Source organism: Phascolarctos cinereus, unplaced genomic scaffold (genome assembly GCF_003287225.1).
Source record: "Phascolarctos cinereus isolate Bilbo 61053 unplaced genomic scaffold, phaCin_HiC Scaffold_3;HRSCAF=262, whole genome shotgun sequence".
NCBI lineage: Eukaryota > Metazoa > Chordata > Mammalia > Diprotodontia > Phascolarctidae > Phascolarctos > Phascolarctos cinereus.
Window position 1 is genome coordinate 207261087 of NW_027555736.1, and position 15814 is coordinate 207276900.

General features: G+C 36.0%; 1 protein-coding gene across 1 annotated transcript in view; it reads left to right on the forward strand.

The window, feature by feature from the left end:
• RPS6KA5 (ribosomal protein S6 kinase A5) overlaps positions 1-15814 on the forward strand; it is a 210619-nt gene that overhangs the window by 136384 nt on the left and 58421 nt on the right. The window contains exons 12-13 of the mRNA XM_021000385.2: positions 574-667; positions 4975-5145. Coding sequence (XP_020856044.1) covers positions 574-667; positions 4975-5145 — 265 coding nt within the window. The remainder of the gene's footprint in view (positions 1-573; positions 668-4974; positions 5146-15814) is intronic.

The following is a 15814-nucleotide window of genomic DNA, read 5'->3' on the forward strand; positions in this document are numbered from 1 at the left end:
ATTTGTCTGGATTTTTTTAGATGCTATTGAATGTATGCAATTACTTTTCCCTAGAAATTAGTCTAGCATTGCCAGAGTGTATTGATTTGCTTTACGTGACTATACTTCCTTTTTACAAGGAGGAGTTCTTTTGGGAAGTACAATGGGGAGAGAGTCATTGAGGCATGATAACAATATTTTTAAAATCATAAATAAAACATTTCTAGTAAAAAAGATGTTAGATTACTAAGGGTTATTATTAGGACTAGCAAAGAGATGTGTTTGTTTTGGTAAATGATTGTTCTGACTTCTCTAATTGTACCACATAATACAGTTACCAAATTATGAGAGATAGGGAGTATTATCATTTGACTTGGTTTTTAGGGGCTTAGACAGTGATTTTCTCTGAAATAAATGGACTACTTGTCCAAATGAACTGTACAAGTCATTGCTTTCACAAAAATTTTGTTCTGCCCTGACACTGATTTTAAGTTTTTGGTACACGTTAAATAAAAACAGAATTAGATTTAGGGTAGTATTGGATTGGAAATATGATTGAATAGATTGGTACAATATGGCTGCTTCATTTTACAGAATGGAAGCCAACACTCAGAAAGAAATAACAGCTTTGAAACTCTGTGAAGGACACCCCAATATAGTGAAGTTGTATGAAGTTTATCATGATCAGGTATTTCACTGCTAAACATAAACATTATCGTTTCTTTGCCTACCATTAACTGACAGGATGGTTTGATATAAACATACCATTTTTCATAATAGAAGCATATGCTAAAATTAGACCAGATGTTAATCTTTTCTCTTATGTATTGTTAGAGACTCTCCAAAATCAATTAATATAGGGGGTCCTTTATTTTTCTAGTATCCGCCTTTTAACTCTCAGAATGTTAAGAAGTCATTTCTTTGATCATGTAACTAACTGTCCTGTAAGCATTTATTTTGCATTTGGTCCATATTCCCTTTTTTTTGGTTGGTTCCTTTAGTTCTAAGGAAGTAACTTTAACAAAAAATTGGTTACTTCAAACACTAACAGTAATTAATTATACATTCAAATAGTAAACCCTGATGGTGACTTATTTTTAATTTGGAAGAGTACTGTTGGCAAAAATGAAAACATATAGCTCATTTGACAATCTTTTTGTGGCTTTAATGCCATTTTGAGTGACACTACAGGTCATGATAGGAAAGAAATTTCACATGCCATTGGAACAGCACCTACTCCCCTCCCCAGAATCTTTATATCAGATTCATATATCTGTCCAAACTAGGTATGTGGTTATGTGCAATTGCACATAAAATGGAAGAAGACATTTAATAAGTGTTTCATCTTTGTTTTCCTATTGCCTAGTATAGTGCGTAGCTCATACGGTAGTAACCCTTGATAGATGTTTATTGAAATGAATCAAATTGCAGTCAATTAAAGGAAGGAAGGGCTGATTGTGGTACAAGGGTTAAATGTTAGTGGGATCTGGACAATGCTATCACTGCTACTAGCTACATTTTTTTTTGATGATTCAACTGCCATAGCTGTAACCTCATTCCTAGGAGACCTACTTTCCCCAGCACCGGATAGATAATTACTCAGCAATCCCTTCTTTCCAGAGGGGCTCTTGAAGCCTCACATCCTAGCCTCTTTAGGCAGAAAGTAAAGGAGACATCCAAAAGTGTAGATTTAATGTTATTTACCCTGTTCCAGATAATAAGACCAGCTTAAACCAGAGGCCAAGTGCCAGCCTCTGTTTTTCCTTTTCTCTGAGCTTTCTTGCTTGTCCTTCCACTAGGAACCATGAGATTATTGACCTAGGACAGCTCTAGTGTGATAACCCTCATTCACTGAAATATCTGACCAGGATAGTGGAATTATAGTGGGGTCAAGAAACAGATTATGTGAGCGAGCTGGCAGTGAGAAGAGAAGTTGCATTAAATATAGCTAATCTGACAAAGAAAATAGTGTTTGAGGGACCCCCAGATCATTGTGTCTGCAGCCACCTAAGCATTTGGATGCAGCTCCCTCAGCCTTTTGTTCTCATCAAGGGTCAGAGAATCATCTTAACTGAAGGCACTTGGGATTGGAGAGGAACTTATGGCTCTGAAACCACACACCCACGATCAGTGCCTATGCTGTGAGAACAAAGCTGAAGTTGTAGCAGCCAGAGGAAAAGATGTGACCAGTGGCAGCTTCAACATTTTTCAGACTTTCCTCCTGTACCAGTTCCTATTACTGGCTTCTCCTTTCCTTCCTTCCTTCCTCCCTCCCTCCTGCTTATTCCCACTTTCAGGTGTTGTTAATGTGATGAATTATGAGGGGCACTGTATCCTCCTGTCCCCATATCACCACCCGAGATATCAAGGGGCATCTGAAACCTATTTCCAACCTAAAAGTCAGAGGTAAGACTTGCCAGCTAGAGTTCTGAAGCTACTATGCATTAAAAAAATCTCAGATTAATCTCCAAGCAGGTGGCATCAGAGGGGATTGGCCCCTGACTGGCAGGTTGACAGCAGATCTCAGGTACCAGATTCCTAATGCCTAGTTTATATTTATATAGTCAAAAGTTATTATTTGCTTTTGTATTAGTTTTATGCCATTTCTTACTTTTTATGCAGAGGAGCCATCAGAACAAATTGCTTCTCATATGATACAATCCCATATTTTCTTATATAAATGTGGTATTCTTCCTATATGAAAACTGTTAACATTTCATCAGAATGACTTATTTTTTAAATTATTTTCTTAGCTCCTTGAATGCAGGGATTATGTCATATTTGTATTTATGTCCCCAGTACTTACTACAGTATATAGGCACTTAATAAATCCTTGTTGGTTGATTGATTTTCCAGTAGTGTTGCTGGATTTTCCTGAGCCATACTCTCATACCATCCTTTCTTTATAACTAATAGTAGCAACTGTATGAGAGGTATGACTTCAGACTGTGAACATGGAATAGTATTCTTTTTATGAAGCCAACTGGCTCAAATGTATGTTAAATGTTTAACCTTGACCTTCTTCATCTTATGAAAAATTATTTCAAATTAGCTTGGTTTTTGATAGCCTAAGAGTCCGTCTCATAGAGAGGTAACAGTTGATTTTTATAACTTGCTCATTACATACTGGAATGATGCACTTAATTTAACAGACTTTGCGTTGTATTTTTTTTTACCAAGTAGAAAAGAAACATGCTATATTCAGTTGATATTAGATGACAGTGAATTTCCACTCAACTCCTATACTTATATGTCATAATGAAATGGAGGTATCTTTGGAGGTCTCAGTGTCAGTACTAGTAGACTGGAAAGTCTGGAAAGTCCGGAAAGTCCTACCAAGATGGAATGGTTTGGAGGATGGCTTACCAACAGATCTTCTCTTCATCATTTTATAACTAGCCTAGTTAAATTTGGAGATGCTTATCATCAGGTTGACCCAAAATTGACAAAATTTTTTGCCACAGCAGTTGTTGAAAACTAATTTCCAAGTTGTGATAGGGTTATTAGCTGTGATAGCAAAGGACATACCTACCTGTACAAAACCATAGATTCTTGAATTATTAAAGAAGATAACAATGCAGTTATACTTAGGGCTTATAATCTAAATATTTTACCCTTTTTCTAAATTTGAGAATTCTTTAAGATTTAATTTTAAAATGTAGTTTTTCAATAGCTCCTATGTTAATATTCTGTAATAAAACACAGGCAAAGCTTATATAATTTATGAAAGAAACTGTAATTAATCATGGCAAAGTATTAGTATCTGAACCTTCATGAATTTGAGAACAAAGGTAAGTGTAGAGACATAGAGTGTCACCTGTAAATTTCTATCATAATACATTGGCAGCTTGACACATAGGTGTTTGTCATAGGCATTCATAGGAGCTCTGAAACTGATTATTTGGCTAACACTGAGCCCAGGTGATAGAATAACATTTTTATACCTTTTTGAAGTTGTCTGCCATTAAATAGTTGTATCATGTTCTCAGTCAGGGAGGGGAATCCAAAGTAATCATTGATCTTCTTTATTTTTAAGAAAGACCACAGTCTGGTCTGTACACTCTTAAAAATAAAGATCAATGCTGTTTCCATGTCTTAGTCAAAAGAAACTAGATTTCAAGGGTTGAAGTAATTCTTTCCATAGAGCAGGGATGCCTAACCTTTTTAATGTCATTGACTCCTTTGGCAGTCTGATGAAACCTGCCATTCTTTCTATTGTGTAACACCTTGGTATTGCATGGAATTCCCAGGAAATCATTAAGGAAAAAGATATGCAAATATTTTACTATGGTATTTTAGATTTTCCATCATCACCCAAATGAAATTCTAAAGAGCCATAATTTTCCTCATTTTTCCTATATTTTGTTACTTTGAACACCTATTATTTTAACAAGGAGTTTATATATTTTGAAATACATACAAGTGAAGGTGTTTGATTGGATAGAAAGGTAGCCTTAATAGTCAAGAAGAGCTGAGTTCAAGTCCCACCTCTGACAATACTGGCTGTTATTCTGGGATAATCATTTAACATCTCAATGATGCTGACAGCTAAGTTGCAAAACAGATGCTGATCTGTATTGGTAGAGTTTCCTTCCCAGAAGTTTCTTATTCCAGTGAAGTCACAGATCTGAACCAAAAAATTAAAATAAAAAAATTTTTTTTAACATTTCATAAGCCCCTAGTTATTTAGGGGTTATTTAGGGACAACAGATGGAAAGGCCAAGTGTTACATGACACCCCTGAGAAGTTCTCCAGCAGATTAGGTAGACCCTATATGAATGATTGATGGAAAAACATGGGTTCAGATAGCACAAAATGGGAACATTTGATGGGATCATTAACGGCATCAGCAGAAGATAAAGCCTTTGACTCATCAAAATGTAAAACACAATTGGTAATGCTCATAATAAATTATCTAAAATGTTATAAAGACTTAGCATTAACACAGACTTAACAGTATTAAGAATTCCACACACAATTATATTTGTTTTCTAGCTTCACACATTTCTGGTGATGGAACTTCTGAATGGGGGAGAGCTCTTTGAACGAATTAAGAAAAAGAAACACTTCAGTGAGACCGAAGCCAGTTATATCATGCGGAAGCTTGTTTCAGCTGTAAGCCACATGCATGATGTGGGAGTGGTACATAGAGACCTGAAGCCTGAGGTATAGAATAGTATGATCTTAAATAGCATCATTATTACTTATTCAATAATTGTGTGTGTTCTTTCTATTTCTAGGCATTCTTCTTAAATAGAAAAAAAACCCTAAAAGCATGCTTTTTGGATTTCTTTTTCCTTTCTATTTTAGTCTCAAAAGAAACTACCTTTTTTGCCAGTTGATCATCTTGAAGTTATACTTGTATGGTTGAGAGATCCTTTTATCGAATGAATACTTTATGCAACAGTTGTTAACTAAAATTAGCAGTGGAAATTTTGTAACAAAAAAAAATCAGGAAATATTGTCATACACACATACTATATTAGGGATTTTTTAATGATGCATTTAGAAAGTATATTTTTTTACCTTTCTGATTTATTTATTGCTCTGTGAATAGAAATGTAAAGACTTGCATTGCTAGTATCCAAATATAATTTTCTTAGTTTATTTAACTGTATTGTATGCACATTTTTAAATGTATAATTTATATTAACTATGCAATCACTTCAAATGTAGCAGCTTTTTGTGCATTTCTCATTTCTAGTTGTTCAATCTCTCAAATAGATGTTTTTTAAATAGTAAAATTGTGAACTTTAAAACCTCCTTTAGAAAACTAATGAGAAAAACAGTAATTTTGCTGTGTTTGAATGAACCAATTATTCCTATGTTATGTGTAACTGATAATTTTATACTAATGAATTCCTGTTAGCTTAGTACAAAATCGTATGTTCTTCTCTTTTAAAACATATAGTTATATTAAATGTTCTTTGATTATAATATACCCTAAACAGCATTTAAAATAATAATTTATTTGAAGCTTATTTCCATGTGAGTAAAGCCATAAAAAATATTTCTCTAGAAATAGAATTCATACCTTTAATTTAAATAACTTCAGTTTTTTAACACAGAAATCTTTGGATCACACCAATACAGCTGATTAACATATTTAAAATTCATCTTTCAATGGCTATAATTGCTCACATACTTTTATTAATATTATAGGTAATTGCCTAAAAAGATGTCTTTCATATATCTTCAGCTCTTAAAGCAGCCTCTGTGCTTCCTTCATTGCAGTTCTCACTCTCTTACTTGCCTCCCACTGAAAATATGGTGCTCTGTGTTAAAGATTAGATGTCTATTTTTAAATGTGAAAGCACATCACTTAAATGTTTTCCTGATAGACAAGGAACGAGCGTGATTTTTTTTAATTGGAAAGTGTTGAAATTACTGCTTTATGTCTATATAGAACCACGCATTTTCATATATTTCATTCTTTAATGATTGACCATCTCATATATGTGTCTGAGTATATGTACTCCCCAAATTTGACCTCTGATCATATTTAATTAATGAAAAATATTATACTCTTTTCATTTATCTAACTTGTAGACTTTTTAAAAATATTTTAATTGAGCTCTACTGTTAGCCTATTTCATACGTTCTTAGGTAAGTTTCCAATAATTTTTTTTTTTTTTGCTTTTTGGTGAGGCAACTGGGATTGAGTGACTTGCCTAGGAGCATACAGCTAATAAGTGTCAAGTGTCTGAGGCTGGATTTAAACTCAAGTATCTCAGGCTAGATTTGAACTCAGGTCCTCCTGACGCCAAGGCTGGAGTTCTAACCACTGCACCACCTAGCTTCCCCACGTTTCCAATAATTTGTAATCAAATTAAATTTTGGAGTAATAAAAAGGGGTATTTTGTAAGCTTTTTATAGGATATCTTTCATTTTGTGATTTAAATATTAGAATATTCTTCTGAAACTGAAGTGTTTCTCCTACCCTGAATCCTTATTTAATTAAGATCAGAAATTTATACTTCTTTTGGTGGTCAATTATGTGGCATTCATTGCTGGTTTCCTGTATGGGTAAAATCATTGCTACTACATGAGATCACTAAATACTTTAATAAGGTACTACATGTTTTTAAAATTATCATTTACTCATTTAGAATTTCAAAATTAGTTACTAATGCCAAAGTTGATTTCATACTTGAGGTGGAAAACATAGAAACTATAGTGCTTATTCCCTACTACCTCTGATTGTACACATCCTCAAACCCAATACCTGTCTCTAAAAATCTATTCAGTCTCTACACTGTGGGCTTTGGGGAAAGAGAAAATAAAAATTAGGAGGGGGCCTCCAATTTGGTGTGCAGATACTCAGAACAGGATAGAATGGCATTAGAGTCACTGAAATAAGAACAGTAGCCATTTGCCCTTAATCAGTCAAACAAATTAGCATTTATTAAGTTCCTACTATGTGCTGAGCACTGTGCTAGGCACTTTACTCCATCTGCCTTTTTAGCAATGGTTTTAGGGGCATCATAATACAATCACAATACAGAATAATGTTAGACATTTATAATATCTTTTTATTTCCATTTTAATAAAAGATCATTAGTCTATTCTGTCCCCACTTCCCTATCTTTTCAGTTATTGCACTACATTTAGACTTGACTTTAATGTACTGTGAAGCTACTTCAAGACTTAAAGAATCCCACTTGTTTTTCAGCCTTTAGTAGATGATTAAGTTCTTAATTATGGTACATTATAATGCATATAATCATAGCAGATTTGAGATCACATATCTAGATTTGAATATTGTAAAATTTAATATGCCTTAAATGTAATGAGTATTTTTAGCTTTCTTTTATTTCTTTGTTATTCCTCCTGATTTTAGGAGAAAATCTTCAACAATTATATTTAATGACAACTGAGCTGTTTTTCATTGTAATCTCTTTCTGTTCACTGCTTCCTGTCTTGCTAGACCTCTGAACATGCCCAAGTCTCCCCAGTCTTAAAAAAATAAATAAAAAATAAATAAACCCTTTTTACTAGGCTCTACAAGGTCAACTAGCTATCATCCTGTATCTCTTCTGCCTTTCTCTGCCAATCTCCTTTTAAAAACTGTCTCTGTTCTTTGCCAGTAGTTCTCTGACTTCTGACCTCATCATCCCACTGAAGCTGCTCTGCTAAAAGTTACCAGTGACTTCTTAATTGCCAGATCTGATAGCCTTTTTTCAGTGTTTATCCTTCTTAATCTCTGCTGAATTTCACCCTTTTTTTCTGAATATTCTCTCTTCTCTTAGTTCTTGTGATACTACTCTAGTTCTATGCCCCAAGCTTCTGCCCTGCACCTGCTTCCATTTTCTCTATATACTCTCTCACTTTGTGATCTCATCACTTCCCATACATTCAATTATACTCTCTGTTAACAAGATTCCCAGATCAATAATATCAAGCCCAAGTCTCTCTCCTGAGCTCTATACCAATCACTATGTGCCTTTTAAGTAATTCAGATTGCATGTCCTACAGGCATCATGTCACCCAGTCATGTCACCCAGACTTGTCCAAAACAGAACTCATTATATTTTCCAAAAAACCCACTCCTCCACTGAATTTCTATATTACTGTCAAGGCTATCATATCCTTTGTAGTCACTCAGTTTTATAACTTTAGCATTATCCTCTATTCCTCACTTTATCTTACTCTGCATATTCAGTCAGTTGCAAAATCTTGGCTTTACTTCCACAATATCTTGCCCTGTTTCCCTTTATCTCTACCCTCATAACCACCCCTGGAAAGTATACTGTTATAGTAAGTGAACTTATCCACAGCATTCAAAATTTCTTCATCTATTGTAACTCATAACCACCTCTCTGGTTCAAGCCTTCATCACCTCTCCCCTTAAGTATCCTCCTAATTGTACTCTCTAATTCAAGCCCCTCTCTTCTCCAATCCTTCTTCCACACCAAAGTGATTTTTCTAAAGTACGGTTCTGACGGGTCACCCCAGTCCTCCACCCTCACCACCCATATATACATGCACACTCTGTAAGTTCCAGTCGTTATACCTCTAGCTCAAATATAAATGCCTTTGGTATTTAAAGCTCTTCATACCCTTGCCCACCCTCTCACTTTACTTCTTTCCATGTACTCTAGAGTCTAGTCATACTGGCCTATTTCCTGTTCCTTGAACACTATAGTCTATTTCCTGTTTGGGGACCGCCATACCAGCTCTCTTCTTGTACATAGAATGCTCTCCGTTCTCACCTCTAGCTCTGCCTCTTAGAATACTTGGTTTCCTTTAGGCATCAGCTAAAGTGCCGTCTTCTGCATGAGCCTTTTCCTGATCCCTCAACTGCCAGTGGCTTCCCCAACAAGGTTACCTTGTAAATGCATTATATGCATTTTTAAAATACCCATATGTAAAATATCCATATATCTCTGCCTCTGGAACAAAAGCTCCTTGAGGGCAAGGACTGCCTTGCCTTTGTATTTTGTAATCCTAACACCTAGGATAGTGCCTGGCCCGTAGTGAATGCTTAACAAATGCTTGATTTATTCTACTTATCACAGGAAATTATATTTCCCTTTAAAATTTGAAAAAAAAAGTAGTGTAGAATATGAATAAACCAAATCATGTTGATGAAGTTGAGATAATTTTAATAAAATATGAAAAAGTACTGAAATATATTGAGTCAAAGAGACCCAGCTTGTTCACAGGACTTTGTTCCTAATGGGTAGCACAGATTCAGCTTTCACTGCAAAAACACTGCATTCCAGTCATGAAGGACAGAATATTCAGAGGCAAGTAGAAGGAATATCATCTATGAGAACAGCAAAAAGGCCAGTTTGCCTGGACTGCGGAATATGTTAAGGGAAGAATAATACAGCTAGAAAAGTAAGTTGAGCCATGTTAAAAAGGGTTTTAAAAGATAATCAGAAGCATGTGATCCTAGGAGCAATAGAGAATTACTGGAGTTCATCGAGCAGAGGAGTGGCTACTTGTGTTTCAGAAATTTCACTGTATCAATTGTTCGTCAGATGGATTGGTGAGGGAGAGACTTGAGTCAAGGAGACCAATACAAAATAGATGCGGGATAATTTTGGGAGGAAAGTACTAGCAGTTTGTGGAACCAGGAAGCAAGTCATGTCAAAAGGTGGTTCCAGAGCTGCCTCTGAAGGAAACTGGGATGGCATTAAAGAAGCATTCCAGGTATGTAGAATAGCCATGTGAAAGGGCAAAGAGATGGGAGATGGAGTGCCAGGACATGGCTGTAAAAAGGCCAGTTCAACTAAACATATAGAATACATTTAAAGAGAATAATATTTGGTAAATTTGGCAATATAAGTTGAGGCCAGGTTGAATAGAGTTTTAAATGTCAATATTGAGTTTGTATTTGATCCTAGAGGTAATATGGAACCACTGTAATTTATTAGTATGAGAGTAAGGTGGTCATATTTGTATGTATGGAGAAACAGGGATGGATAGGAGAGATTTTGTAGAGAAAGAAATTATAAGAGTTAGCAATTGATTGGATATGTGCTGTGAGTAAGAGTGGGGAGCCAAGAATAACACTGAGATTATGAACCTGAATGATAGAGGGTGATGTTGCCCTCAACAAAAATCAAGAAATACATAAAAACATCGGGCATGAGAGGAGAAATAAAGAGCTTTGTTTTAGACCTATTGAGTTTGAAATGCCCATGGGATATCAAGTTCAAAATGTCCAATAGGTAGTTCATGACCTAGAACTCAAAAGAGAGATTGGGAATAGATCTAGGTGTCATCTGTGTAGAAATGATAATTCAGCCCCTGAAAGCTAATGAATTTACTGAGAAAGAGCATAAAGAGAGCCAGAAGTGAGCCCAACACAGATCCTTAAGTAAAACTCACAATCTAAATATTTTCAGTTCTTTTAACACCATCTTAAGGTATGGCGCCCAGTCTCTTCAGTAGCCCAAGTGCCCTCTTCTGTGTAGCCTGTTGTTTGTCAATGTTCTTTGTAACATATGACACCTAGAACAACAGTTCACATTTATATGAGAACTTACGGTTTAGAGGGCTTTCCTGAATGTAATATATTTAATGTAGTCTGATTAGAGTGCAGTAGGACTATCACTTCTGGATGCCATATCTTTATTAATGTAGCCTAAGGTCACATTAGGTATTTTGGCTGCCATGTTACATTGCTGGTTCATATTAAGCTTACAGGCCACTGAAGCACTAGCTATTCCTCCCTTTCCATCCTCTACCCCGCCTGAGCTCTCATCTGGCTCCTTCAGTCGCATTCATATAAATCTGGCTTCTCTCATAAGACACTGAATCTCTGGCTGTCCTTTCCAGAACTGGATGTATCTTCTCTCATGCTCCACCCCACCTCCCAAACCCTAGTATACTAGTCCTGTAAGATCAGTTGGAATATTCCTCATTCCCCATTGTTACTTCCAGATCTTCCCTTTGCTCACCATTACTCAGCAATCTCTTTCTCTGAGGTTCAACCTATCCTGATATATTACTCTATCCAGTTATATCACTCTCTCCAAATCCTAGTGGGTTTTTTTTATTGGCCCCCAAGTCATCCCCCTTCCTTTCTCCAGGAGTTCAAAGTGCTCAAAACTATTCAACTAATATGTTCTAGAATTTTTCTGGGAATAGACGTCAAGTTTAAGGAATCTGCCTTCTTTACCTTCTTTTTAAAGAAAGCGACAGGGGGCAGCTAGGTGGCACAGTGGATAGAGCACCGGCCCTGAAGTCAGGAGGACCTGAGTTCAAATCCGACCTCAGACCAAACACTTGACACTTACTAGCCACGTGAGCCTGGGCAAGTCACTTAACCCCAATTGCCAAAAAAAAAAAAAGGAAAAAAATTGTAAAAAAAAATAATAAAGAAAGAAAGCGACAAGTTTCCCATCTCTAGTCAATAAATACTTGTTCCCTTCCCTCTCTCAATAGGCAAGCATTTTTGAAGTACTTTCTATGGGCCAGGTACCTAAAGGTGCTTATGTTTTCTTGAAGGGAAACAGCATAGAAACAGGTATAAGTAAATAAAAAATGTATATGACGTATATACAAAATGTTTTCTAGGAGGAATACAGTAGCAAGATCAAGATGGGCTTCCCAAAGGTGGTAGTATCTTAAATGAGCTTTGAAGGAAACTAGGTAAGCACAGGGAATGCATTTCAGTCATGGAATTCAGTCTGCGCAAAGGCATCAATACAGAAGATGTAATATCTTAAATAGGAAACAATAAAAAGTCTCTTTTTTCTACTGGAATATAATGTTAGTGGGTGAGGGTAATGTGCAATAAGCCTGTAGGTTGGAGCCAGATTGTGAAGGACTTTAAAAGCTAAACAAAGGAGTTTATATTTTATCTTAGAGACAGGAGAAAATATGAATGAATGTGCAATATATTAGGGAGGTAGAGTCTGTAAGGTTTGGCAATTGATTAGATGTGAAGAATGAGGGAGAGGAAAGAGTCAAAGAAAACTCCAAGGTTATAAAACTTAGTCATGTAAGAGATGAAGAGTCCATGAAATACTATTTCTAATGAAACTTAGTATATTCAGATACTTCCTTCATCATAAACTGACACCATATATTGAAAGCATTCTTTTTATCTGCCCTAGTATAATATTCTCTAGTTGCACAATTTGTAGTGTCTAGTTTGACATTTGTATTATAAGTTTTATAAATTTTAAATGTCAAAAGGTCTTTATAAAATTTTAGTATGGTTTTTTAATGTTTACTTTCAAATGTTTACAACTTAAGCCCATTTAGCATTTTTCATGTGTCTGCTATTTGCAATGTGCTATGCTAGGCCTTCGCAGAATAAAGTCATATAAAACATGGTTTCTGCCCTCTGAAAGCTTAGAGTCCAGCTGAGAGTATATAACACATATACAAAATGCACTGGACCCAGGTTTCAATGGAAAAGTTGCAATATGTGTTAGTGTTCCACATGCCCACTGTGAGTTCCACATGCCCACAAAATCTCATCTGGATTAAAAAAAAAAAGAACTAATTAGAAAGCATAGTTAGGTGGTAATTCCAAAGTAGGAATTATGACCCAGAGATAAAACAGTTTTAGCTATCACCACAGTCTGAAACACTAAGAACTCAAACAGGGTAAAAGGTCAATGAACTAATAGCAGAGAAGGCCAATATTACCCTAAGAGCCGATTAACACCCCTGCCCCACTGCTCACATTCCTGACAATACAGCTGCTGCACAAGCTGACCCCTGGCTTATAACAGAACTCAGCTTCACATTCCAGCTCTCCCAACCCTCCAGTGCCTTAAAGATCCCAATTCTTGAAGTGGCAGCATTCTGAGCATAACCTGAGTGAAGAAACAGAGGGAATGGGGCTGAACATGTCTACTGATAATAGAGCTCAACTCTTCACCTGACATGCCCTCCTCCCAGTGCCAAATTTCAAACGGCAAAGACTTACTTAGGCTGCAATAGCTGTATGGCAGCACACCAGCCAGCTGGCCAGAGATGAGGATGAGAGGGAACTAGGCAAGACATATGTGTTGGGATATTGTGTGGCATTGCCCTAAGCCTGAAGGAGAGAGCCTATCATCCATCTGAGGTTAATTCTCTCTTGCCAGAAGGCACTCGGGGCTAAAACCTAGGCTTGTGAACTGTGAATTTTCCAGTGCAGAAAAAGACAGATGCCAGGAAACTCACAAGAGAATCGGAAAATGAGCAGTAGGCGCAAATAAGGGGAAGAAATGCTGAAACTATCCAATATGTCAGGAGGAAGAAATTCAGAGATTTTGAACAGACGCAGATATACTAAGAAGGAAATGTGGTCTCCAGACATAGTAAAAGATTTCGAGAATCTATGAACAAATGCTACGAAACAAAGGAAAATGATTCATTACCTAATAAGGCAGAGGAGCCTGTGAAGTTTGAAGAGAGCCTCAATCACAGCACACTGTTCCTCAATGGTCTGAAAGAGAAATAAGAATTGAGAGAAGAATTTATTGCATGCACAGCAGAAATAATTGGCAGAGTAGAAAAATGATTCCCCGGTGGCAAGTCTCACTAAAGAAACAAAAGAGAAGATAACTGATTGGGAATGTAGACACAGGGAAGTGAAGAACAATATGGAAGAAAAGAAGCAAAAAGCAATAACTTTAAAAGAAAACATGTTTTCAAAACATATTGATCTTAAAGACAGAATACATAGAAACAGCTTCAGGATGCTGTCTTCCAGAAGAACTTGGTAAGCCAAAAAACTTGAGCAACATAATGCAAGTAAATAATACAAGAAAACTTCCCAGAATGTCTGAACACAGAAAACAAACTTCAATCAAAAAAATTTAGACCACCTCCAGGGGGAAAAAAAAAACTGAGGCTGCAAACTCTTAAGACATATAGTAGTAGTTAAATTCAACAATTCCTTTAAGAAAAAAAAATTTATAAGCAGCCAGGAGAAAGACCTTCAAATATAAAGGAAAGGAAATCTGAATAACACAAGACTATTCTGCACCCAACAGGTAATGCAGGAGGGAATAAGGTAATGTAGACAAGCAGTATAGCTCAAGATACAGACTAAAGTGGCCTATTTTGAAGTCTGAGCGTAACTATGAATGAAAAAAAATGAATACGCAACAATAAAGAAGCATTAAAAATATTTTTAGGAAGAAAACCAAACCTGAAGAGATCATTTGCTTTTTAAACACCCCAGACAACAAGCAGCAACCAAGGGACAACAATTGCAGCAGCAGCATTAACAAAATAACAACAGAAAGACCATTAAGAGACTACTTTCTAAATATACACAAGTAGACAAGGGTGAAAGTAGAAGTCAAATAGAAGCCTGGAAAATTCGTGGACTAAACCTTACAGCACCCTGCCTATGAGCGAAAAAAAATTTTTTTGTGGAACAATATTACAACATGAGAAGGTTTATAAAAAGGAGGAGAGGAGGAAGAAGATACAGGAGAATATGTGATGTACCCTGGTCAAATCAAAGGTAACAATGAGGGAAAATAAACTCCTCTAGTCTCTTAGGAAGAAGAAAGTCCATAAGACAGTGGATGAGAAGGTAAAGGGAGGAATTGAAAAGGGGGAAAATGTAGGCTACACCATATACTAAGATAAGGTCAAAATGGATTCATGAGTTAGGCATAAAGAGTGATACCATAAGCAAATTGGGAGAGCAAGAAATAGTTTAGCTGGCAGATCTATGGAGAAAGAAGGAATTTATGACAAAACAAGACAGAGAGCATTACAAGATGTAAAATGGATAATTTTGATTATATTAAATTTTTAAAGTTTTGCACAAACAAAACTCATGCAGCCAAGATTAGAAGGTAAGCAGAAAGCTGGGAAACAATTTTTATAGCAAATGTCTCTGATAAAGGCCTCATTTCTCAAATATGTGAGAACTGAGTCAAATTTGTAAGAATGCAAGTCATTCCACAGTTGATAAATGGTCAAAGGATACAAACAGGCAGTTTGCAGACAAAGAAATTGAAGTTATTTATAATCATGTGAAAAAATGTTCTAAATCACTAGTGATTGGTGAAATGCAAATTAAAACAACTCTAGGGTACCACCTCACACCTATCAGATTGACTAATATGACAGAAAAGGAAAATGACAATTGTTGGAGGGGATGTGAGAAAATTGGGACACTGATGCACTGTTGGTGGGGTTGTGAACTGATTCAGCCATTCTGAGCCTTTTGGAACTATGCCTGAAGAGCTATAAAACATAGCCTTGAACCCAGCAATGCCGCTACTAGTTCTATATCTCCAAAAGATCCAGAAAAAGGGAAAAGGCACTATTTGTACATAATATTTATAGCAGCTCTTTTTGTGGTGGCAAAAAATTAGAAATTTAGGGAATGCCCAAAAATTGGGGAATGGCTAAACAA